General features: G+C 43.1%; 1 protein-coding gene across 40 annotated transcripts in view; it reads left to right on the top strand.

Annotated features, from left to right (window-relative positions):
• EIF4G3 (eukaryotic translation initiation factor 4 gamma 3) overlaps positions 1 to 24,604 on the top strand; it is a 455,276-nt gene that overhangs the window by 321,789 nt on the left and 108,883 nt on the right. For 26 of the 40 annotated variants that reach the window (XR_006276414.1, XM_043500160.1, XM_043500159.1 and 23 more), the window contains 4 exons: positions 6,314 to 6,402; positions 12,338 to 12,587; positions 17,855 to 18,012; positions 20,089 to 20,208. Coding sequence is in view for 39 of the 40 variants with exons in the window: in XM_043500160.1 (XP_043356095.1) it covers positions 6,314 to 6,402; positions 12,338 to 12,587; positions 17,855 to 18,012; positions 20,089 to 20,208 (617 nt within the window). In the remaining variant the exon portion in view is untranslated. The remainder of the gene's footprint in view (positions 1 to 6,313; positions 6,403 to 12,337; positions 12,588 to 17,854; positions 18,013 to 20,088; positions 20,209 to 24,604) is intronic. The other 14 variants (XM_038376551.2, XM_043500153.1, XM_043500151.1 and 11 more) reach the window with 1 other exon arrangement.

The raw sequence follows: 24,604 nt of genomic DNA, 5'->3' as shown, positions 1-24,604 counted from the left end.
CTTTGCAACAAGGGCACACTGCTGACTCATATCCAGCTTCTTGTCCACTGTAACCCCTAGGTCCTTTTCTGCAGAACTGCTGCCTAGCCATTCGGTCCGTCGCAGTGTATGGGATACTTCCATCCTACGTGCAGGACTCTGCACTTGTCCTTGTTGAACCTCATCAGATTTCTTTTGGCCCAATCCTCCAATTTGTCTGTGTCCCTCTGCATCCTATCCCTACCCTCCAGCATATCTACCTCCCAGTTTAGTGTCATCTGCAAACTTGCTGAGGGTGCAGTCCACGCTATCCTCCAGATCATTAATGAAGATATTGAACAAAACCGGCCCCAGGACCGACCCTTGGGGCACTCCACTTGATACTGGCTGCCAACTAGACATGGAGTATTTTCTTGAATACTGCGGGCAGATGTGGCCGCACTGTCTCAAAAAAGATATATTGCAACTGGAAAAGGTACAGAAAAGGGCAAGAAAAACATTAGGGGTATAGAACAGCTTCTGTGTGACGAGAGATTAATAAGACTGTGACTTTTCAGCTTGGAAAAGAGACGACTAAGGGGGAATATGTTTGAGGTCTATAAAATCATGACTGGTGTGGAGAAAGTAAACAAGTGTTATTTTCTCTTTCTTATAAGAGTAGAACTAGGAGTCACCAAATGAAATTAACAGGCAAGAAGTTTCAAACAAACAAAAGCAAGCATTTCTTCACATGATAAACAGTCAATCTGTGGAACTCTTTGCCAGAGGATGTTGTAAGGCCAAGACTATACCAGGGTAAGAATTAGATAAGTTCCTGGAGGATGGGTCCATCAGTGGCTATTAACTAGGATGGACAGGGGATGCAAACCATGCTCTGTATTGTCCCTAGCCTCTGTTCGCCAGGAGCTGGGAATGGGCGACAGGGCTTAGATCACTTGAGGATTACCTGTTCTGTTTATTCCCTCTGAAGCATCTGGCATTGGCCACTATTGGAAGAGAGAATACTGGTCTTGATGGACCATTGGTCTGATGCAATATGGCCGTTCTTATGTTCTCTCTCTCTCTCCAAAATTTCACTGCTCTGTGAGGTGAAGGATTAAGTGCTGCGCCAGTGGCAAGTTTAAGGAGAAATTCCCAGGTTTCCCTTGGGACCCATACAGCATACACTTCTAGTCAGGGAAGGTCACATGATATCAGATCTTAAAATTGTAAAGTTGGCATGTGTATGTAAAATAAATTCAAGTAATGTTGTAATGCTCTGTAAGTTGTTTGTTACCATTGTCTTCTCCCTCCGTTTTGTGACCAGTTGGACTCAGGCTGGATTTGTCAAAGGATCTTAAAGGATTTAGGTGCCCAGCTCCCTTTGCATTCCAGTGGGATTTGATTTTACAGACAGAAATGAAATATTGTAACAATGCATCTCATTGTAAGGTTCTGAAGTATTTTTAAATAGTTTCTCTATAAACCGTGCAGCAAATATGAAACATGTAATAGAGTGATTGTAAAGGTTTTATTGGCACTTCTTGGGATGATCTGCATAATTCATTAGTGGCTTCACCACCATCTTCATGCCAATAAAACCTTGATAAAATACCACACAATCATTTGTTCTCTCTCATTTCATATATTTAGAATGATAATGACATTTGTAGGATTGGAATACAAGGCTGATGCTCCAAGCTTTAAATAAATATGTTGTACCACTTTGTGCATTGTCAGACATTTACTTCTGTTTCATGGAGCAAGGTCATAACAGTAAGCCATTCCAGAGCAATTATCAACAAGCTATGTGTGTGTAAAATACTTATGGAGACGTGTTTTCTAAAATACACAATATTACAGTTAATCTATTTCCTGTCATCCTTCTGATGTTAGTTGTAAATACCTTCTAAATGTGCTAATATATTGCAATGGCCCTTGCAGTTGAATGGGAGGAAAATGGATCTACGAAATTTAAAAAACGCCATAGAGAGAGGTTCAGTGATAGATTAGGAGTGACTTAAGTCTCAGTTTTGGCAGGTGTTGAGCACTTGTGAAAAGTGTTGAGTACCTACAGTTCACAGTGAGGTCCATGCTCAGCACTTTGCAGGAGTGAGTCCTTTTTGTATTACTTGTATTTCTTGTGTCCAGGATGTGAAAAAATTTATTCTTGAAGATGAAATTATGTTGGCAATTAGAGTTTAGCACACTCCACGTGTAATGGAGAAAAGTTGATGGAAAGAAAATAAGTACCTCAAACACATCAAGTTGATTATATTTCCTTGGGTTTTAATTGGTCTTCATTGTTGCCTGTATGGATGTTTTGAGTGTCACGAAGGGGTGGCCTGATCTGGCAGGGGGAGGAATGAGCCCAAGAAGCCGTAGTGATTCCTTTTAAGAAAATGTATCCTTTTCATCTGAAAAGATAAAGTTTTCAGTGACAGCTTCCCTTCACGGCAGTATTTCTCATCCGCAAATGGCCAGCAGTTTTAGGGGGATATTGTTAAATACTTTTTTGTATAGCTGCACCACTTTGAAAGCCTGAAAATGTTTGTCTTGATTTCTGCTCATTGCTGCTTCTGCAGAGCCAACAAGGTGGAAGCAGTCTTGTGCAGCTTTACTTCCATGGAATTCTTTAAAAAAAAAAATGAATTGACTTCTAAATCCCAGAGGACATTCTTTGCTAAACTATAGCACAATAGGTGGTGAAATGTAGGGCTTAAACTATTTGCATTCTGTCACTGACAGAATAAGGATTCTCACTTATATCCACACTTTGCTAAACCACAGACTCTATAATCTGCACATAAATCTGACAGTTTCTTCCCACGTTAGCAAACTTTTAATAGCAGAGACAGCACTCCTATCATTACGAGTTTATGACCTGAAGAAGAGCTCTGTGTAGCTCAAAATCTTGTCTCTCTCACCAACAGAAGTTGGTCCAAAAAAAGACCAACCCACCCATCTTGTCTTTCCAATATTCAGTCATTTATAATGAGTCTTCCCAGCTATTACTGATAATTAGCAAGGTTCTTCAGTATAATTAAATTTAAATTTTCTTAACAAGCATGGTCCAGTGGATATGGCACTGGACTGGGAGTCAAAAGATTGGTTATTTGTCCAGCTCTTCCATAGACCTGCTGGGTGGCCTTAGACAAGTCACTGTCATCATAGAGCTTCAGGATATGATGCATGTCCCAGCGTGTGACTAGTCCATTGGGAGTGACCCCGTTAGTATGCTGGACCCCAAGGACTCACATAATTCCACAGGGACAGACCTGTGGCCTCTTGAGATTCCAAGACAGGGCCTTCAGGTCCCAGCAATCTCTGTCTCTCTCCATAGCTCTCTGCAGTGAATTCAGCTGAGACAGACCCTGTGGGAGGCTTGTACTGTTCTCCTTTATGGTGCAATTCTTTCAGTGAATATTTGCAACAAGAGCAGGCAGCCTTTTCAAAGCAAGGTAACAATTTATTAGTGACTTGGCTACAGAACCTACAAGTCCTTAGGTTAGCACAGAGAGGCATTCCATTTCTGTCTCCGTCTCTCTCCCTTGTCCTTAGTCCCAGGTGAGAGCCTGTTTCTCCCCAAAGGATAGCCTTTACTCCAGCAACCTGCTGCCTTTCTCCTTTGTTTTCCAGCTGAATTCATGTATTCCTCCTGCCGAGGTTTCCTGCTGTTAGGTATCAGTTCTCATTGTCTTTCCAGATTCTTTGTTGGTATGGATCAGTTTCAATCAGTTTTTTAGTGATCCTTCATTCCACCCCAGACAGCGATACACAGACTTCATGTCTCCTATGCTGCTTCAGGAGCATCTTTGGCCCTTTCACACTCACTAGGTAGCGATGCAAAGGGAAACGGCACATATAGGAGTCATAAAAATATTATAGGAAATTCCCACAATAATTGTCACAAATTTTTCTTTCTGTACTTCAGTTTCTTCATCTGTAAAGTAGATATTTGCCCTTTAATGTGTTTTTAGATCTACAGATGAAAAGTACTGTATTAAGTTCAGTAGTTGTATAAAGTTGTTGTTCAGAAGTTTGGGTTAGTTACAGCTGATGTGCACAGTAATGTTTTTCAACCAAATTATGACTGGTATTTAAGATGAAATTGCTGTCAGTATTGTCATGCATTATATAAAAGAACCAGACGAAGTTGGGATATTTTGTTTATCAAGAGCTTACTTTTGTGTTCGTATTATGAATTCCACTTTAATTAATCTAGTATATATTGTTATGGCCATCTTTGTTATCTTCCATAGAGAGAGCGATTGTCTCAGTATTTGTAGCAGTATATTTTGTCACACACCATGTTCCAACTGGCATGTTTGCTGTAATGATTTCTGCTGATTCCAGTTATATCTCCAAAAATCCACAGTCAAACTAACCTCTGTTAACAAGCCACTGAACCACCAAGGCATCTTTTTGGGCACTGGAAACTTAATGAACCCAATTTCCTTTTTGCCCTCAGGAACAAATTTCAAGAACTTAGGATCTAATTATAGTTCCATACTTAATGTGTATTGGTGCATTGTCTTTAGTCACTCTCCCTTCAGTCATCTGTGTGTAAAGCCTCTTAATTCCATTTTATTGTTTTATATTGAAGTATGTACATGCCATGTTGTTCTACAGATGTTATAGAGAAAAGTTAGTAATTGATCCTGCAAAGTTAGTAGTTTGATCCTGCAAACACTTTTGTACACGCTTAATTTTAAGCATGTGACTAGTCCCATTCATTTCACCGGGTTTCTTTTCATGCTTCTAGTTAAGCATATGTGTGTTTCCCAAGCCTGATAGAGCTGATACTATAGATCACAGAGATTTTGGATGAATATAGTTTGTCTGTCTTGAGTATTAATATTCCTTGTGGTCTTTCACTTTTGAGGAAAAAAAAATAGTGATCAGATAGATCATTGATGGCTGTAAATATTTTGTTATACATTCAACCAGCTGGTGGTGATAAACAGTTGAATTATTAATTGGCTTTTGAAATTAATTAAAAACACAATTAAAGATAAGCAGGTTGCCAGTGACGTGTTGCACATCTAGAGTGCCATCCTTTTGGATGACACATTAAAACATGATTCCTTCTGCTTTGTTTCTGGTTGCTGTTGAAGTAGAAATTAAAATTTAGGACACTCTTGGAAAAACTATCGAGCATAACCCAGTATCCTGGTCAATAGTAGTGCTCTTTCAAACAATTATAATGTATGAAGTATTGCTGTGTATTTTCCTACATTATTATTGTATTGCCGGTTGTTAACTCCTTGCTCTGTAAAGTAATTTTTGGCCCAAGGGCCATATCTGGGTATGGAAATTGTATGGCGGGGCCATGGATGCTCACAAAATTGAGGTTGGGGGGGTGAGGGCTCTTGCTGGGGGTGCGGACTCTGGGGTGGGACCAGAAAAGAGTGCAGGGTGTGAGAGGGGGCTCTGGGCTGGGGCGGTGGGTTGGGGTGTGGGCTCTGGCTGGAGGTGCGGGCTCTGGGCTGGGGCTGGGGATGAGGGGTTTGAGGTGTAGGAGGGTGCTCCAGGCTGGGACCAAGGGATTCAGAGGGTGGGAGGGGGACCAGGGCAGGGGAATGGGGGCGGCGGTGAGGGCTCTGGCTGGGGGTGCAGGCTGTGGGGTGGGGCTGGGGATGAGGGGTTTAGGGTGTAGGAGGATGGGATGGAGGGTGGGAGGGGGATCAGGGCTGGGGCAGGAGGTTGGGGCACGGGAGGGGGTCAGGGATGCAGGTTCCGAGTGATGCTTTAGAAGCAGCAGCATGTCCCCCCTCCGGCTCCTACGCAGAGGCACAGCCAGGCGGCACCACCCCACAGCTCCCATTGCCCAGGAACTGCAGCCAAAGGGAGCGGTGGAGGTGACACATGCGGACAGTGCTCGGAGCCCTCTGGCTGCCCCTAAACATAGGAGCCGGAGGGGGGACATACCGCTGCTTCCAGAAGCCATGGCGCGTGCGGAGCAGCCCCCAACCCTGCTCCCCAGATGGAACATGGGAGTGGGACAAGCCCCAGACCCTGCTCCCATTGGGAGCTCGAAGGCTGGATTAAATTGGCTGGCAGGCCGAATGTGGCCAGCGGGCTGTAGTTTGCCCACCCCTGTCTTAGAGAATGAAAAAATAGCTTGTAAAACAAATTCTGATTTGTTCTAACATTGCTCTGGCCGTTTAGCTGTCACTGCTTTTTGGTAAAAACTGATCATTAGGATCTTAGTTCTAGAGAATGGTTTGGCTATTTTTATTTTTCTATGTGGTTGAAAACAAAGCTCAAGTGAGAGTGAAGGTAGTACCCAGGACCAGACCAGTCTAACCATGATTTGGTGTTGGCAAGTAATGGGCGTAAACTTGTATTGCAGCCCAAACAGCTGTAGCTGCACCAAAGATGTGGAAGAAACCAAAAGATCGGACCCAAGCCACTGAGGAGGTGTTAGAGGCGGAAACAGAGGTAAGGGGCAGTGTAATCTTCCTATATCTTACTTTCAAGACAATGTGTAACCCTCTTGTAAGGCTAGCTTGGGTCACACACTACCACTCATTTAGCTTAGAAGGTGGAAATGGACTTGATTGTGGGGACAAACTGTCAGATACACTCCATTATACTTTAAACAGATATCTGTAGTCTGCAGATCTTTTGGATACCTAAATATCATTCATTTTGTCTAATTTATATCCTCCCCAAGCTCAGGGTTACTCGTCGTAAGTACTGTAGTTCAAGTGAAGGATTGGACAGGTCTCGCTTTGGAGCCCATTAGAGCTGCTCAATAATTAGCCTCAGATGTTCGTGTTGAGTGATATAGCATGCCTTTCCCCTTCACAATGCTGTATTTGTGATGTCATGAACAAAGAACTATGTCTTCATGGCAGAATCAAGCTAGAGGAGAAGCCGAGAAGTGAAAGAGTTGAAGTTTTCATGCAAACATGCATATCAACAATAGCTACATGAATAGAGAAAATTTTCAGCAAATCAGAGATTCCCTCTACCTGTTCTCTCAAGTTTGCACTGGTGTGAGGTCCTTCTTTCTGGTAGTCTGATATGGGCCACCATCTGTATTAAGGGACAGATGATAACCCTTGGATGAACTTGCATAGTTCCTGTTGACTTCAATGGGATTATTGCAGTACATCTTCAAGGACAGAATTTGGGCAGTGAGTCTCTCAGGGTCAGAATAGTGGGAGTCTTAATGGGGTTATTTCTGTACTGTGTAGCAGACTAAAGGGAATCGCAACTATTGCCACTAGAAAGTCTCATTTTGGAGTCCTCTTCCCATGTAGGCCATGTTTAAATGTGCAGAAACTGTTGGAAGTCTGAGAGAGTTCTACTCTTTGTACAGAGACAAACAAAAAACTAATACGAGTGCATTAGTTTCATTCGGTTTGTCTTGGTGGGTTTTCTCTCCTCACATTGCTGGTTAAACTAGTTTCTGCAATTCATTACCTGCTTCTCTATGTGCTATCAGCTCTGTGCTGTCAGTACTTTAGCAGTAACTACATTTTTACATGTCGTGGTACTAAGTTGAGGATAAGGGTGTGGAGAAGTTCATACATAGATATTGAAGGTAGAAAACCTTCTCAGTTTTCATTACTTTTTCAGCCAGTGGTATCTTATTTTCTTCCCCAGCTGTCCTAACTGAGCTTTTTAACTACCCCAAAGGTCCATATCTTGGTTACTACCCTTCTTATCAATCAAACTTTCCAGCTTGGGGTGATGGACTCTGCCGAGTGGCAAAAGCCCTACTGCTGCATTCCCAGCACCTGCTTTTCCAGGGAATGAGAGACATGTGGCAGGGGTCTGTTCTAATGTCAGTATAATTACATTGTATTTATCCTCTTCCCACACATAAGTGTTGCATTCATAACTATATTTATCAACAGTATTCCACATATCTCGTTCATAGTTTTAAAAATGTATTTTGAAAATATGTTTCAGTTCTTCTACATATGCACTGACCCACTATAGTTATAATTTGTCAGATGCTATGGTAAATAATTTTAAACATTCTGAGTGGTGGAATTGTTCATGGTCTGGTACGTTATGAAGAATGAAAAGGTAACTTGAAAGTTAAACTAAAACTTTTGCTTATAAGGCATGTTTGTAAATGGCTTGATTTGAACTGTTCTGCACACACAACCCTGGTGTCCAGCATGAATGACAGCGCTGGCATGACTTTTTTGAGAAAGCTACCTGGGAGCCCAGCGATACTATGTTTTCATTCTTATGGGGTTACTGTCAAAATGTGTTTTAAATTATCTTGGGAAATCTAGAATTAGAAGAGTCATCAAAAAGGAGGAGTTAGCAATAGACTCTATAATCAGATTGATTTAAACTGTCCTTTATCAGCACAACTAGAAAAACTGCCTTCCCTTAGCCAAACTGGATAAATGGAAGCATTATTCATTGTCTCTTCTGAGAGCACCCTGCATGTGGGCAGGCTGTACGTTCCACAACTTTCTCTGATCACTCAGATCATTTTACTGCAGCTCTGTCATCCTTCCACTATAGAAGTATGTTGTATCAATTTGCTTGTATCTGCAGAATTAATCATGAGTCTTTGCTCCTAGTACATCCTGTCAATGAGGATTGACAGGTGGATATACTAGGAGCCTCATCCTTGGTGTCAGCAGGTGCCTGTTTTTACTCTGCAGTAATGGCATACAGTCTAATTATGTGAATAGCCAGTTCTCAGTGGACAGGTGCCCACATCACACTTTCACATTAAATATCCTACCATCACAGTTTGCCCCCTAGTTGGCAAATTCAACAGAAAGACTAATTATTAAATGGACCATTGAAATTAAAGTAATAGAATCTACAATATTAGGGTTGGAAGAGACCTCAGGAGGTCATATAGTCCAATCCCCAGCTCAAAACCAGACCAACTCCAACTAAAGCATCCCAGTCAAAGCTTTGTCAAGCGGGCCTTAAAAAACCTCTAAGTATGGAGATTCCACCACCTACCTAGGTATTCCATTCCAGTACTTCACCACCCTCCTAGTGAAATAGTGTTTCCTAATATCCAACCTAGACCTTCCCCATTGCAACTTGAGACCATTGCTGCTTTTTCTGTCATCTGCCACCCCTGAGAACAGCTAGCTCCATCCTCTTTGGATCCCCCCCTTCAGATAATTGAAGGCTATTATCAAATCCCCCCTCATCCTTCTCTTCTGCAGACTAAATAACCCCAGTTCCCTCAGCCTCTCCTCGTAAGTCATGCGCCCCAGCCCCCTAATCCTTTTCGTTTTCCTCCACTGGACTCTATCCAATTTGTCCACGTGCCTTCTATAGTGGGGGGGACCAAAACTGGACTCAATACTCCAGGTGTGGCCTCACCAATGCCAAATAGAGGGGAATAATCACTTCCCTCGATCTTCTGGCAATGCTCCTACTAATACAGCCCAATATGCCATTGGCCTTCTTGGCAACAAGGGCACACTGTTGACTCATATCCAACTTCTCGTCCACTGTAACCCCTAGGTCCTTTTCTGCAGAACTGCTGCCTAGCCTTTTGGTCCCTAGTCTGTAGCGGTGCATGGGATTCATCCGTCCTAAGTGCAGGACTCTGCACTTCTCCTTGTTGAACCTCATCAGATTTCTTTTGGCCCAATCCTCCAATTTGTCTAGGTCACTCTGGACCCTATTCCTACGCTCCAGCGTATCTACCGCTCCCCCTAGCTTAGTGTCATCTGTGGACTTGCTAAGGGTGCAGTTAATCCCATCATCCAGATCACTGATAAAGATGTTGAACAAAACTGGCCCCAGGACTGACCCCTGGGGCACTCCGCTTGATACCAGCTGCCAGCTAGACATCCAGCAGATCCATTTTCTACCCGTTGAGCCTGACAATCTGGCCAGCTTTCTATTCACCTTATATTCCATTCATCCAATCCATACTTTTTTAGCTTGCTGGCAAGAATACTGTGGGACACCGTATCAAAAGCTTTGCTAAAGTCAAGATGTATCACATCCACCCCATACCCACAGAGCCAGTTATCTCATCATAGAAGGCAATCAGGTTGGTCAGGAATGACTTGCCCTTGGTGAATCCATGTGGACTGTTCCTGATCACCTTCCTCTCCTCCAAGTGCTTCAAAATGGATTCCTTGAGGACCTGCTCCATGATTTTGCCGGGGACTGAAATAAGGCTGTAGTTCCCTGGGTTCTCTTTCTTTCCTTTTTTAAATATGGGCACTATATTTACCTTTTTCCGATCATCCGGGACCTCCCCCGATCACCACGAATTTTCAAAGATAATGGCCAATGGCTCTGCAATCACATCAGCCAACTCCCTCAGCCACCTTGGATGCATTAGTTCTGGACCCATGGACTTGTGCATATCCAGCTTTTCTAAATAGTCCTTAAGAATATAAGAATGGCCATACTGGGTCAGACCAAAGGTCCATCCAGCCCAGTATCCTGTCTACTAACAGTGGTCAATGCCAGGTGCCCCAGAGGGAGTGAACCTTACAGGTAATGATCTAGTGATCTCTCTTCTGCCATCCATCTCCACCCTCTGACAAACAAAGCTAGGGACACCATTCCTTATCCATCCTGGCTAATAGCCATTAATGGACTTAACCTCCATGAATTTATCCAGTTCTCTTTTAAACCCTGTCCTTAGCCTGTTCTTTCACCACTGAGGGCTGCTCACCTCCTCCCCATACTGTGTTGCCCAGTGCAGCAGTCTGGGAGCTTCCCGTGTCTGTGAAGACCAAGGCAAAAAAAGCATTGAATACTTTAGCTTTTTCCACATTATCTGTCACTATGTTGCCTCCCCCACACTTTCCCTGGCCACCTTCTTGTTGCTAACATACCTTCCTAAGTGCAGGACCACCTTCTTCTTACCCTTCACATCCCTTGCTAGCTGCAACTCTAGTTGTGCCTTGGCCTTCCTGATTACACCGCTGCATGCTCTAGCAATATTTCTATACTCTTCCATAGTCATCTGTCCAAATTTCCACTTCTTGTAAGCTTCCTTTTTGAGTTTAAGCTCACCGAAGATTTCACTGTTGAACCAAGCTGGTCGTCTGCCATATTTGCTATTCTTTCTACACTTCGGGATGGTTTGTTCCTGCACCCTCCACAAGGCTTCTTTAAAATACAGCCAGCTCTCCTGTACTCTTTGCCCCCTTATATTAGCTTCCCAAAATATAAGGGGGCAAGCCACGTAGTGTGCATCTTCATGTCCTTTTCCAAGCCAGGGTGTGAAGTACACTGGCAGGGGGCAATGCCAGGAAAACTTGCAGTTGCTGTGTGTTTTTTCATTATTCAGTTGAGGACTCAGTCTCCAAGGCCATTATGCCAAATTTAGTTAAAGAAAAATGAAGTAAATTTACAAATTCTTTACTTAGAACAGTGCAGAAAGCATTTTTGAATGCTATGTTTTAGATAGCAAAGTGATCAAATTCTTCTTTTAAGCATCATAAATTAATTACAGCATTCTTTTAATGGATGAATGTGGTTTGAATTTGGACTTCTCCCAGGAATATTGTGTTCCTACCACTTCACTGAATGTCATCAGAATAAGGCTGTCCCCTTGGAGCATTTTAAAATTAATAGTCAGGGATAACATTCAAAATATGCGAATGCAGACTAACACGGCTGCTACTCTGAAACCATACAAAATATGGGGTTTCCTGAAAAATAACAGCCATATGAAATCGCATTTGTGTGTTACATCAGCATTATTTATTGGAAACTGCTCCAATTTGCAGCGGGTATTTTTCATTTAAAGAAACAATCCCTATGAACAGGGTTCTACACTGCTTTTAGTGGAGCTACTGTTTTCCCATCAGATGAGGGAGTGAGAGATTGCATGGTTTGGATTGCTATCTGTTACTCCTGATCATCATATTACAGGGCTTAACTGTTCCTTCCATTCTAACTCAACAGTACATGTTTCAGAGTAGCAGCCGTGTTAGTCTGTATTCGCAAAAAGAAAAGGAGTACTTGTGGCACCTTAGAGACTAACAAATTTGTTAGTCTCTAAGGTGCCACAAGTACTCCTTTTCTTTTTGCGAATACAGACTAACACGGCTGCTATTCTGAAACCTGTCATTATGCAAGGCATTGAATTTATCCGTATAGAGTGGAAATCTGTTTAAATTTGTTAGTCTCTAAGGTGCCACAAGTACTCCTTTTCTTTCAACAGTACATGTAGACTTTATAGGTAATATTAAGCCATTCCAGTTACACTGTTAATTGACAATGGGTTACCTCAGAAAATGAGATACTGTGTTTTGAGTAAATGATCTTATTTACTCTATTTCATTATAGTTGTACATGTCACAGTTTAAGATACATATACATTATAGTGTTGGGCAAATGTGCTGTCTTGGAAAGGGTGTTGTTTTTAATCAGAATCTCTCTCTTACTTCTACTTCAGTGTAAAGTAGAAGAGGAACTTTCAGGTGACAAAGTACCTGAATCTGAACAGGATAAAATGAGACATGTGTTCCACCAGGAAAGAGATACCTCTGAACTTAAAAAATCAAAAGTTGTGGAAGAAAATGGAGAGCAGGAAGCAGAGCCTTTACGTAACGGAGCTGAGTGTGTTTCAGAGAGTGAAGGAGCTGATGCTAATTCAGGCTCCACAGAGAGCTCTGGTGAAGGGCTAGTATACCAGAATAAACCAGGTAAATCCGGCCTTCCAGCCTGCCTGAATGCATGCATGCATGCTTTGCTTTTCTGTCTTTCCCCCTTCCTTCAGGATGAGTAAGGAATGCTACATAGGCCCTAAGAAAAGAAGGATGCTTATGGACTGAAAGCAGTGTACTCACACTGGGGAGATGTTGTGTTTTACAGTATTTAGCAGTGTTGGGATTTTGCTAATATGCAAGCCTAGAGAGCCCTTCTAGGAGGAGACAGTATTGAAAGTGTCATTTTTCCTTTCTGGTGGTGAAAGAGAAGAAAGGACTGGAGAGGAAGCGGGTGAGAGGAGAAGAAAATTCCTGGCTGCTTCAATTTATATGTCTGTGTGTAGATGACTTCAGCACAAGTGCAAGTGGCTGTGTGAGGTAGTGCCGCACGCCTGGCTTTTGAAATTGATCAGAGAAGTCCTCTTAGTTTTAGAAACTTTAATTAGAGGAGACACAAGAATATTTGACACACAAAACAGAACCATGAGATCTTTTCATTAGAATAATAGCTCTGCTGTAATATAAAACAACAGATATTAATTTAAAGTGGGTTTAAAAGATTACACTGTCGGATCTAACTACTGAATACCAAAACCAGTTGTATAGTTTTAAAAAAATTACCCAGTTATACAATTTCATAGATTTTAATGCAGGAGGGGTTGCATATGATCTAATCTAACCTACTGGCCTCTGATTTACATCTAGACATTCAAAACCTTCCATTTCTAAATTGGTCCCAGTTGGCGAAGGTGATCCTTTACAAGTCTATACTGAATAAAAAAATAAATAATGCATGTTAATAATCTGACCAATCCTAATTATCTAGCCCTAATCAAGCTATGGAATGTTAGTTATTCTGTTGTCAAATGATTAGTGTGTGGGTTCCAAGAAGACAATACTTTTCCTGGTACATAGTGTTATAGATGCTGTACCTGTTTTCTTTCATTAATGATGGTATTTATTTTGTATAGCCTGAACTGCAGTATAGTTTCCCTGTTTAGCAAAGACTCTGAAGCGATGTTCTTTACTCGTGGTTAGTACTAACTTTCAAGTATTTTATTTTTCAGATGCGGTTTCTTCTGAATAAATGAAACAATTTCCTTAAGAGCTTAATAAATATAAAGTGTTAAGTAAAATAGGGAACACAGATACAAAGCTGGGGAGTGAAATACAGGCGAGGAGGAACTATTGCAGTCCAATTACACTGCTGCTGCTTCTGCAGCATTCCATTCTGTTGAAGATCACAGTAGCTTTTCTTGTATTAACTTGCAAAAATAAGCACATCTATTGATAGCATGATAGTTCATAGGATGGCTACCAAAAAAAATAAAAAGCCTCTGGTAGTCTACTATCTATTTATGAAAAAGAAAAGGAGTATTTGTGGCACCAGTTGTAGCTCACGAAAGCTTATGCTCAAATAAATTTGTTAGTCTCTAAAGTGCCACAAGTACTCCTTTTCTTTTTGCGAATACAGACTAACACGGCTGCTACTCTGAAACCTATCTATTTATGGTAGACCACCTATTTATCAGGTAAACAGATTTTAAAGTAAACCTGCAATTTATTAGATGTCTTTTAATAGAAACATGTCATGCAGAGTCAATGGTCCTACAAATTTCAGACCTTTTGGGTGGTTCATAGACTAATTTTGGCCATGCTTTAACTTGTTCCTAAAAGGAATGAATCAAGTGCATCCCTTTTGAAAGCAAAGAGCACTTCATTTTTATTCTGCAAGGTGATCTTGACTAGTTTGGACAATAATCCTCAGTTCTTAGATCTTTTCAAAGCTATACAGATTTTGCCTTCTAGTAGATTTTAGGAAGAATTCTCCATTTGGCCTTGGTTTGCTCTATATGTAAGAAGGTTGTCTCTGACATTTACTAGCTGCTTACTTTTCACACTATAATTTCTTTTTAGGAAACTTCCAAGAGAAAAAGTTGTGTGTATGTAATTATTATTTTTGTTATTTTCAATATTTATCCACATACAAGTGGGGAAGCAGTGTGGTCCAGTGGATAGGCTGTTGGATTTGGATTTCTTGCCCACTGAACTGGCACTGGCCCTGTTTTTCCCATATGTAAAATGGGCATGGTGATAAAAACACTTTAAGATCTGTGGGTGAAAAACACTGTAAAAGGTCTAGATATTATAATCCTTTGTATGTGCTATATTTTCTTTCTCAGCAAAAAGCTTGTTGTTTGGAACAAGTTTCTCTTTGTGGTCATAGGGGTGCAGGTGATGTCATAACATACAGAATCTGAACTCAAGGTTCAAAGGAATTAAATGAGGAAAGAGTAGAAAGACATAGGAAGAAAAGTTTAATAGAATAGACTGATGGATTAGGTAGGAAACAGAGCAATGCAGTTCAGTCTCAGTAAAACACACAAAAAAGAATCTCACATGTTTTTCTTCAGATAAAAATGTGTTTCCTCATTTATGAGCCTGATTAATCAACCTGGCTGTTGAGCTAGTAGATGTTTTCTTCAAGTGCTTGCTCATGTCAATTCCAAGTAGGTATTTGCATGCTGCATGCACAGTCGCCAGAAGGTTTTTCCCTTAGCGGTACCTGTCGGAATGGTTCAGGTGCCCCTGGAGTCGCGCCTTCATGGCACTGCATGTACAGCCCTGCCGACCCGCCACCTGTTCAGTTCCTTCTTACCTCCAGTGACAATCGTTGGAGCGTTCTCTTCTCTTGTTCGTGGCTTGAGCGACCCCCTAGTGGTCTCTTAGTTTAATATATAAATAGTTAAGATAGTTGTTAGCAGTTCTGCTCCTTTCTGAATTACAGCCCAGGCTCGTTTGCAGATGCATTCCTCCTTCCTTGGAAGGACCACCTGTTCTATGAATTTCCACCTATTCTACTTGCCCCCAAGGTTCTGCTCAAGGGCAGAAAGTAAGGAGCCTTGGGGATATTGATAGTGTCAACCTGACCCTGTCAGCACTGGTATACCACTCTCCTGGAACTGTCAGTGGACACCCCGATCATCCTGCCCCTAGTTCCGGACCTGATCACCCAGGACCACAGCCGTCTCTGGCGTCCCAATCTCAAATCTATCCACCTCACGACATGGAGGCTTCATGGTTAAATCCACTAGAGCTGACATATTTGGGGCCTTTGGCAGGAGGAAACCATCCACAAGGGCCACCTACTTGGCCAAGTGAGAGATTCTCAATTTGGTCCTTATGGAATCATATTTCTACGATGCAGTCTTCGGTACCCTTCATCCTGGACTATCTGCTATATTTAAAGTAGCAAGGATTGTTGGTGTCATCAATAAAGGTTCAACTGGCTGCCATTTTGGTGTTTCACCCAGGGGTTGCCAGCCAATCAGTCTTCGCTAACCCAGTGGTTGGCCGTTTTCTTAAAGGACTTGATAGATTATACCTGCAAGTACAACAACTGATTCCTACATAGGAACTCAACCTGGTGCTTTTGAAACTAATGGGGCCCCCTACGAAACCCTAGCAACATGCCCACTACTCTGCCTGTCAAGGAAGGTGGCATTTCTGGTGGCAATAACCTCATCTAGGAGGGTATCCAAGCTTAAGGCCCTAACATCCAAACCTCCTTACACTATCTTATATAAGAACTAGGTACTGCTTCGGCCTCATCCAGCCTTTCTTCCAAAGGTTGTCTCAGTTTCAGGCCAATCAGGAAATTTTTCTCCCAGTTTTTTACCCTAAGCCACACACTAATAGCCAGGAACAAAAAGTCCATTATGGTGGGCATTGGCCTTTTATATCGAATGGACAAAGCCATTTTGAAAATCGAACCAGCTTTTTGTCGCAGTAGCAGACAGGATGTAGGGCCTCCTGGTGTCTTCCCAAAGAATTTCATCGTGGGTCATGACCTGTATCTGGGCATGTTATGATTTGGCAAAGATACTTGCCCCCTCACTGACGGCACATTCCTCTGCGGCAGTCCTGGCACAGGTCTCGATCCAGGAGATCTGCAGGGCTACGACATGGTCATCAGTCCACATCTTTATGTCTCACTATGCCATTACGCAGCATTCCAGAGACAATGCAGCATTTGGCAGAGCGGAGCTTCAGTCGGTGAGTCAATGAATTCCAACCCCACTTCAAAGGTACTGCTTGGTAGGCACCTAATTGGAATCGACATGAGCAAGCACTTGAAGAAGAAAAAACAGTTACCTACCTCTCATAACTGTTAAAAGAAAAGGAGTACTTGTGGCACCTTAGAGACAAACAAATTTATTTGAGCATAAGCTTTCGTGAGCTACAGCTCACTTCATCGGATGCATTCAGTGCATTTTTTCCACTGAATGCATCCGATGAAGTGAGCTGTAGCTCACGAAAGCTTATGCTCAAATAAATTTGTTTGTCTCTAAGGTGCCACAAGTACTCCTTTTCTTTTTGCAAATACAGACTAACATGGCTGCTACTTTGAAACCACTCATAACTGTTGTTCTTTGAGATGTGTTGCTCATGTCCATTTCTAAACCCACCCGCCTATCCCTCTGTTGGAGTGAACCGGCAAGAAGGAATTGAAGAGGCGGTGGGTTGGCAGGGTCCTATATGCAGTACCATAAAGGCATGACTCCAGAGGGTGCCTGAACCGACCCGACGGGTACCGCTAGGGGAAAAACCTTCCAGCAACTGTGCACACGGCGTGCACATACCTACTTGAAATGGACATGACCACACATCTTGAAGAACAACAGTTATGAAAGAAAGATAACAAGGGTTTTTTTTCTTTTCTAATTTTAAACACTGCTGCCAGCAGAGAAAATCATGTCTCCGGATCCTCAGATGCTAATTTTCTGCAGACTGCTCATCTGCAGTTGTCCTTGTCCCTCATGTTATGTCTTACCTTGAACATTGACATTGTAAAGCAAAAAACTTTCACATTTTCAAGCTGCAGTTGAACTCTGTTCTACTCCCAGCATAGAGTGCTCAGAAGTCAAAGCATTTTGTTGCCTGTTTTCAAAAACTCTCTGATTTTGCTCCTCCGTTCCTGAATCTATTTACTTAAGAGCTCCATCCTGGATTTTTATTGTTTCTAGCATCTATAGTCATGGGTGAAAGTTGGTGACATTAATACTTTATGTGGCTCCTCCTGGACTGTGCTGTATGTTCCCCATTGCTTATGCTCTGACTATTTAACTTGTTTATTTCTAAGTGAAAATTAAAAAAACAATTTTAGCCAAAGATACCTTCTTCCAGGTTTATCTAAAGTGTACTCTCCAGGAGCAAAGCTCTTTGTGTTGCCTATGAACCTTAGCCATCTTGTATCATTACAGAACAGTGGAAGCCCATGGATCCTGAAGGGAAGAAGCAGTACGATAGGGAGTTCCTGCTGGATTTCCAGTTCATGCCTGCCTGTATACAGAAACCGGAAGGGCTGCCTCCCATTAGTGATGTGGTCCTCGACAAGGTGAGAGGAGACCCAATAAAACAGGTGTGTGCAAATTCTGTAATAAAGAGGTGAAGACACTAAGAATCATTTGACTGAAAGGGAATGGGATGAGAAAGAGGGGGTTTAACTTCTAAATGCCAAGAATCTGAATTTCTCAATGCCAACAACTCATCCAGGTTCCTGGTTCTGTTGCATATTCAGTAAACATCAGGATTCTATTCATATTAATGACTATGAATTCTAATGCAAACTAGAGTATTTGGTGAGCTTTTTGGCATATGTTTTGTCAGCAAGGGAATGGGACGGTATTTGGGTAAAGCCATATATTATAAAATAACACAGGCTTGGGCTGTGATTTTCAAACTTTTTTTCTGGCGACCCAGTTGAAAAAAATTGTTGATGCCCGCAACCCAGCAGAGCTGGTGATGAGGGGTTTGGGGTGTGGAACGGGTCTCTGGGCTGGGGTAGGGGGTTGGGTTCAGGAGGGTGTCAGAGCTCTGGGCTGGGGTGCAGGCTCTAGGGTGGGGTCAAGGATGAGGGGTTGGGGGGAAAGGGGCTCTGGGTTTGGGCCAAGCTCAGGGCTTTGGCAGGGGGTTGGGGTGTGGGAGGGGGTCAGGGCTCTGGGCTGGGGGTGCAGGCTCTGGGGTAGGGCCAGGGATGAGGGGTTTGGGGTGCAGGAAGGGGCTCCAGGTTTTGGGGGGCTCAAGGCTGCGGCTGGGGATTGGGGCGTGGTTTGGGGATGGGGTTGACTTACCTTGGGCGGCTCCCAGTCAGTGGCGAAGTGGGGGTGCTAAGGCAGGCTTCCTGCCTCTCCTGGCACCGTGGACCGCGCTGCATCCCGGAAGTAGCCATAAGCAGGTGCGGCTCCTAGGCGGAGGCGGTGCAAGGGGCTCCACATAGGTCTCACACACAGGCACCGCCTCCCCCCAGGAACCAGCCAATGGGAGTGCAGAGCCAGTGCTCGGGGCGGGGGCAGTGTGCAGAGTCCCATGGCCCCCCCTCCTAGCAGCCAGAGGGGCTGCTGGCCTCTTCCGGGGCACAGCACGATGTCAGAACAGGTAGGGATTAGCCTGCCTTAGCCATGCAGCACTGCTGATGGGATTTTTAACAGCCCGGTCGGCGGTGCTGACCAGAGCCGCCACGACCCAGTGCCATCCATTCCGCGACCCAGTACTGGGTTGCTACCCACAGTTTGAAAACCACTGGGTTTGGGTGTGATCAATTAATGAACATGAACTGACCATCAGTGTGGACTCTATTTTTTAAAAATGTGCTTCACTGTGAGATTATATTGATTGGTTGATGCTAGCACATAAAAATGGTGACATGGAGTTGGCCAAATGTCATTACACAATGAGTCTTCTCACTATATTTTGTATCTCTTGAAGGAAGGTTATTCATTATTATTTTAAAAGAGCTAGTCATAGGGAGTCTCACCTCAGTTACGGCCAGGTAAATCTGTTGACTCCTGCAGATTTACACATACTTGACAGAACAGATTTGGGCCCCTAAGATTCAAGCACAAATCAGAATATTTGTGATTTCCTATTGGGTGAGCATTTCCACTTTAAACTTCCAGGACTGGCAATGCTGTAAAACCCAGCTATGCCCTCAGGAAAGGCTTTATCCTACTGCCCTTTCAGTTTTCTGTGACCTCACCTGGTCATCATCTTTCAAGGTTGCTTTGCTTGGTCAGCCATTTGCCTTGTTAAAACTAAGGATATTTGTTTCAGATCAGATGACAGTTTAGTGATCCTTAACCATGACCATCAAATGTATTTCTCAAATAGTAGCCCTACTTAGCCATTTTTTAATTTTCTATAAGCCATGTCAAACCCTGACAAATTTTCCAAAGTTCTCTTTGTCCTTGTTGTGTATTTATATAACAGCCATTGGTGTAAGGCATGGCACAAATGAAATACAATTTTTTGTGTAACTCTGGAAATTAATAGAAAACATTAAACTTACCATTTGCTAAAATAACAAATATATGTTGTAACCCTGCTTATAACTGATTGAACATTGGCAGAGGACTGTCTACAGATTACACGTTTGTAATAACCACATCACAAAAGTTTAACAGACACGTTTCGTTGTTGTTGTTGTTCCACCATGCAGATTAATCAGCCAAAATTGCCAATTCGAACTCTGGACCCTCGGATATTGCCTCGAGGACCAGACTTCACACCAGCCTTTGCCGATTTTGGGAGGCAAACTTCCGGGGGAAGGGGTGTAGCTGTAAGTATGAACTATCTTCAGGCTTACTAAGTTAAAAACTGGCCTTGATATCCATGAAATCTAGCCTCAAGGAAAGAGAGTGCCTTTAGGGATCTTAGATATTTTGATTTCTATTCAGTCTGCCTAAAGCAGAGAAGTTATTTTCCTTGAGTACTAATATAGAAGCAAATAAAATCATTGTGCGTGCTTCTAACTTGATAGAAATTAAGGTAAATGAGTTTGATAATAATTTTTCCCCTTTCTTGCTCAAAAGAGATCTGCTTCAAAATCATCCTTGCAGCAGTGGGGCACAGCCTCTGTGGTACCAATGGCCACTTTGGTAACATGCCAGGAGCTTGAAGGACACAGTTAATATAAATACATATTTTTCATACGGTTGCATGAGTTTTGTGTCTGTGTGTGTTCTCACAGAAATCCATTTATATTAAACACAAATAAATAAACTATATTTTCCTAACTGAAGAGCTTGCTTTCTCTTTGTTCTATTTCTTTATTTTATTTTATTTCTTTCCATTTGCCACTGTTCTTCATTCACACTATTTTCTCTTTCCTTCCTTTGTGTTCTCCCCCTTTTGTATTATTATTTCTTTCCTCCTCCTCCTCTGTTTTCCTATCTCTGCCCTGCCTCCTCCTTTTCCTGAATTCTTAAAAATCTTCCCCCTCAATTCTTTCTTCTTCCCTTCCTTTTGCATTCCCTGTTCCTGGCTCATGATTGGCTGAAGTGTGCTGCCTCGATAAAAGGGCCAAACCAGCTGCAGCCTAAAGACAGAGGCTGCTGTGATTGGATGAAAATAAGGCTCAGTTTTGCTCTGCTCTGCTATGCCACCAGCTGATGCTGTATTCAATTGTGTGTCTCAGCTGTGCAGCAAGGAGTGGATTTCACTTCTGCTTCTCACTGATCTGCAGCTGTTTGAAGCAGGAAACAGGAGAGGAGCAGCAAGCAACTGAAAAGGGAAATGGCTCCTAAAGGAGAGAGAAGCAGGGAATGGGAAGAGATTTCATCCTTTAAAACTAATGGTTTCTAGTAAGAAATCTCTCCAAATATCATTCACTTGATAACTCTTTTGAATGCTAATATCAGCAACTTTCCAAGATATTAGCATTCAAAAGAGCAAATTTGTTTGGGGCTTTGTATAGATATAGTGTATCCATTTTGAAAGGTAATACTGTGAACTTAGTGTGTATGCCTGTCTTTGATAACTTTAAATCTTGCTTTTAGTCTCAAAAAATGAAGGTACTCAGCCTTGAAGCTTTGATGCAGTTAAAGATGGCAACATCTTTTTTATTCAGAAACTCTTCAGGGGGTTGCAGGTTGCACGCCAGTGCCATACAGCATTAGTTCTTCTTTGAGTGATGGTCCCTATTGTATTCCACTGAGGAATTATGCCTGCGCACCATGGGTCCAGATTTGGAGAATTTGAAAGTAGTGTCTGTTGGTCCGCACATGCACCATGGCTCACCTTGTGCTTCCGTTTGAGGTGATGAATGGCAGACCAGACCAACCATGTCTTCAGTTCCTTTTTAGTGATGCATGGTCTGGATCAGAACTTTCAGGGTCCTCGTCTCTGACACACTTCTGAAAAGATAGTTGTAAATAGCTTTAATTAAGTTTTTTAGTAGTTTTCCAGGCTTATTTTCTCTTAGCTTTAATAGTTAATACTTTTAGCACTTTTTTTTAGATAGGCTTTAAGGTTTTCACCCCCACATATGGGTACCGGACTATGCCCAGGACTCCAGGCTTTAAACTTTGTGCCTTCTGCCTGCAATCCTTTTTGGTCAGAAGCAACCAGCAATGCTGCCTCTACTGCCTGGGAGAAGCTCAAATCATGGCCAGGTGCAGTATTTGCCAGTCCTTCCCGAGCTGCACCCGAGAAGTCTGGGCACTTTGCCTCTAGAAGCATCTTGTGGAGCTTGCCATGAGACCACACTTGGACCCAGGCCAGGGAACACCCCCCGTACATTGGCCTGGTTCAGCAAGGAGCATGCCTCCTGCTACTACATCTGACTTTGGTGCCAGCAGAACTGCCCCCGTGATGGGGCCTGGTTAGGAGGTAAGGAAGCCTTCCCATAAGCATGGGACTAAGTATTTCTCTAAATCAAAGAAGATCGACACTCCTATCCCCAGCTCAGCCCAAGGGGAGTGAGTATGTTCTAAGTTTCACAGGCACAGGGAAAAGACCCATAAACAATAGGACCCAGCAGTTTTAGGTGCCAATCCATTGATACTGCTATCTCCGGCACCTCACAAGACGCAGGACCTTCCTGTACCAGGAGTGATCCCAGTGCCAGGACCAATGCCTCTCACACCAGGGATATCTGGAGCCATGGCTGCGTCTCGGGACATCTTTTCCTTGCCAGACCTGGAGTTACCCCCTCCATCGAGTCCCTCTACTGCTAGAGAGATTCTATCCCATGCAAGGAATGTGTCTCTGATACGAGGTCCCTCACCCTCTGCACCGATGCTCTATACTCTTCCACTGTCTCCGATGGTACCACCATTAAAGCCACAGTGCTCTGTCTCCTTTTCAGATGAGTCAGAACTGAGAGAAGAACCATCTTTATCATACCACCCTTATGCACCATCGCAGAGACCACCACATCTCCAGCAACAACTACCACCTCAGCTACCACAGAGCCACTGGTACCATGCCCTGGGACCCCCACAATCTCTTTTGGATCCGACCTATTGGGCATATTGGAGACCCTGTGCACAATACAGCCCCTCAAAACCCGCCTGATCTTCAAAGGAACTGTCAACTGCCTTCCCCTTGAGATATCCTTCCAGCAGGCATATGGATCCAGTGGTGGAGAAAGAACTTTTTAGCCTGGTCCCAGCAGTTCCACTGGAACCGGCAAGATTCCCTTCCTCCTCACCAGAGGAAGTGGTGGCTACATCATCCACTTCCCCACTGGATGACTTCAGGCAATTCCAGGAGCAGTTATAGAGAGTCATGGTGAAACTCCAGATTCCTTTAGAAGAGATCCAAGACTTCCAGCACAAGCTTCTGGATGTCCTTCACACCTTGGGGCTGGCAAGAATAGCATTACCAATTAACTAAGCTAGACTGGAGCCTTCCAGAATAGTGTAGTGCCACATGCATGGCTATTATGTTCTGGCCGAAGGATCTGAATTTCTTTTCTCCCATCCACCTCCAAATTCCCTAGTAGCCCAGGCTGCTGCAGAAAGGGCCAAACAGCAACATCTTCGATCCACACCTGCTGATAAGGAAGGGAAGTGAATAGATCTTCTAGAACATAAACTTTTTCATTTTCTAGCCTACAATTCAGGATCACAAATTATTAGCCAAATAGGACTTCCTAAATTACAGTAAATTCGAGGAATTTTCTGATAGCCTTCCACAACGAGATCGTGCTCATTTTCAGGCACTTGTTGATGGAGGGAAGCTCATGGCCAGAACTGATCTCCAATGTACAGTAGATGCAGCATATTCCTCCTCCAGGGCCATGGCTACAGCAATAGTCATGCATAGATAGTCTTGTCTCCATTCTTCTGGTTTTCCTAGGGAGTTCCAGAATACCATTGAGAACCTCCCTTTTGACAAATCCGATCTTTTTAACCAGAAGACAGATGAATCACTACATACACTAAAGGACTCCAGGGCGACTCTTCACTCTTGGGCATCTACACTCCTGCCCTGAAATGAAAATTCCACGGTCCATCATTCACCCACTGCTTCAGATCTCCTAAGTTCTACCCACAGAGACCTAATGAGCACCAGAGAAACGTCAAAAGACACAGAGAGGTCTTGCCTTCCATGGTATCCCTATCAAGCTTCAACGTCCCAGACTCAATCTCCAGTCAAGGGGTGTTTTTGATGTGAGCCAAAGAGCCGCTGACCACTATGTCTACTGCCTCATGACCTTCCTGCTCCCTTTGGGGGTCATTTTTCCATGCTTGGACTGTGATAACAGACAGATGGGTATTGACATCATTCACTGTGGCTAGTCGATAGAGTTTGTCACATTGCCTCCTCCAAAACTCCCCTCCCCATCGCCCTTTGGGGACTGCTCTCACGACAGTATTCTTGTCCAAGAGTTGAACTTCTTGTTACAACTGGGAGCAATAGAATACATTCCTCCAAAATATCAGAGAATGGGATTCTACTCAACTTACTTTCTGATACCCAAAAAGAAAGGTGGCTGGAGACCAGTCCTTGATCTTTGGCACCTCAGTCATTTCATCTACAAATTCAAGGTTCATATGGCAGTGACGAATTTTCATTACAAGGTGCTCCCCTTAAGGTGCTCCCCCTAACTACTGCTCCCAGAGTCTTTATCAAAGTATTTTCCATTTAGCGGACCACGTCAGGCATTATGGACTCCTTGTCTTTCCATATCTCAACGATTGGATCCTAGCCACCAGCTCCAGGCAAGA

The sequence above is a fragment of the Dermochelys coriacea genome, chromosome 18 (genome assembly GCF_009764565.3).
Source record: "Dermochelys coriacea isolate rDerCor1 chromosome 18, rDerCor1.pri.v4, whole genome shotgun sequence".
In the NCBI taxonomy this organism is placed as follows: Eukaryota; Metazoa; Chordata; order Testudines; family Dermochelyidae; genus Dermochelys; species Dermochelys coriacea.
Note: the sequence above shows the minus strand (reverse complement) of the source record. Positions and strands in the feature narration are given on the sequence as shown.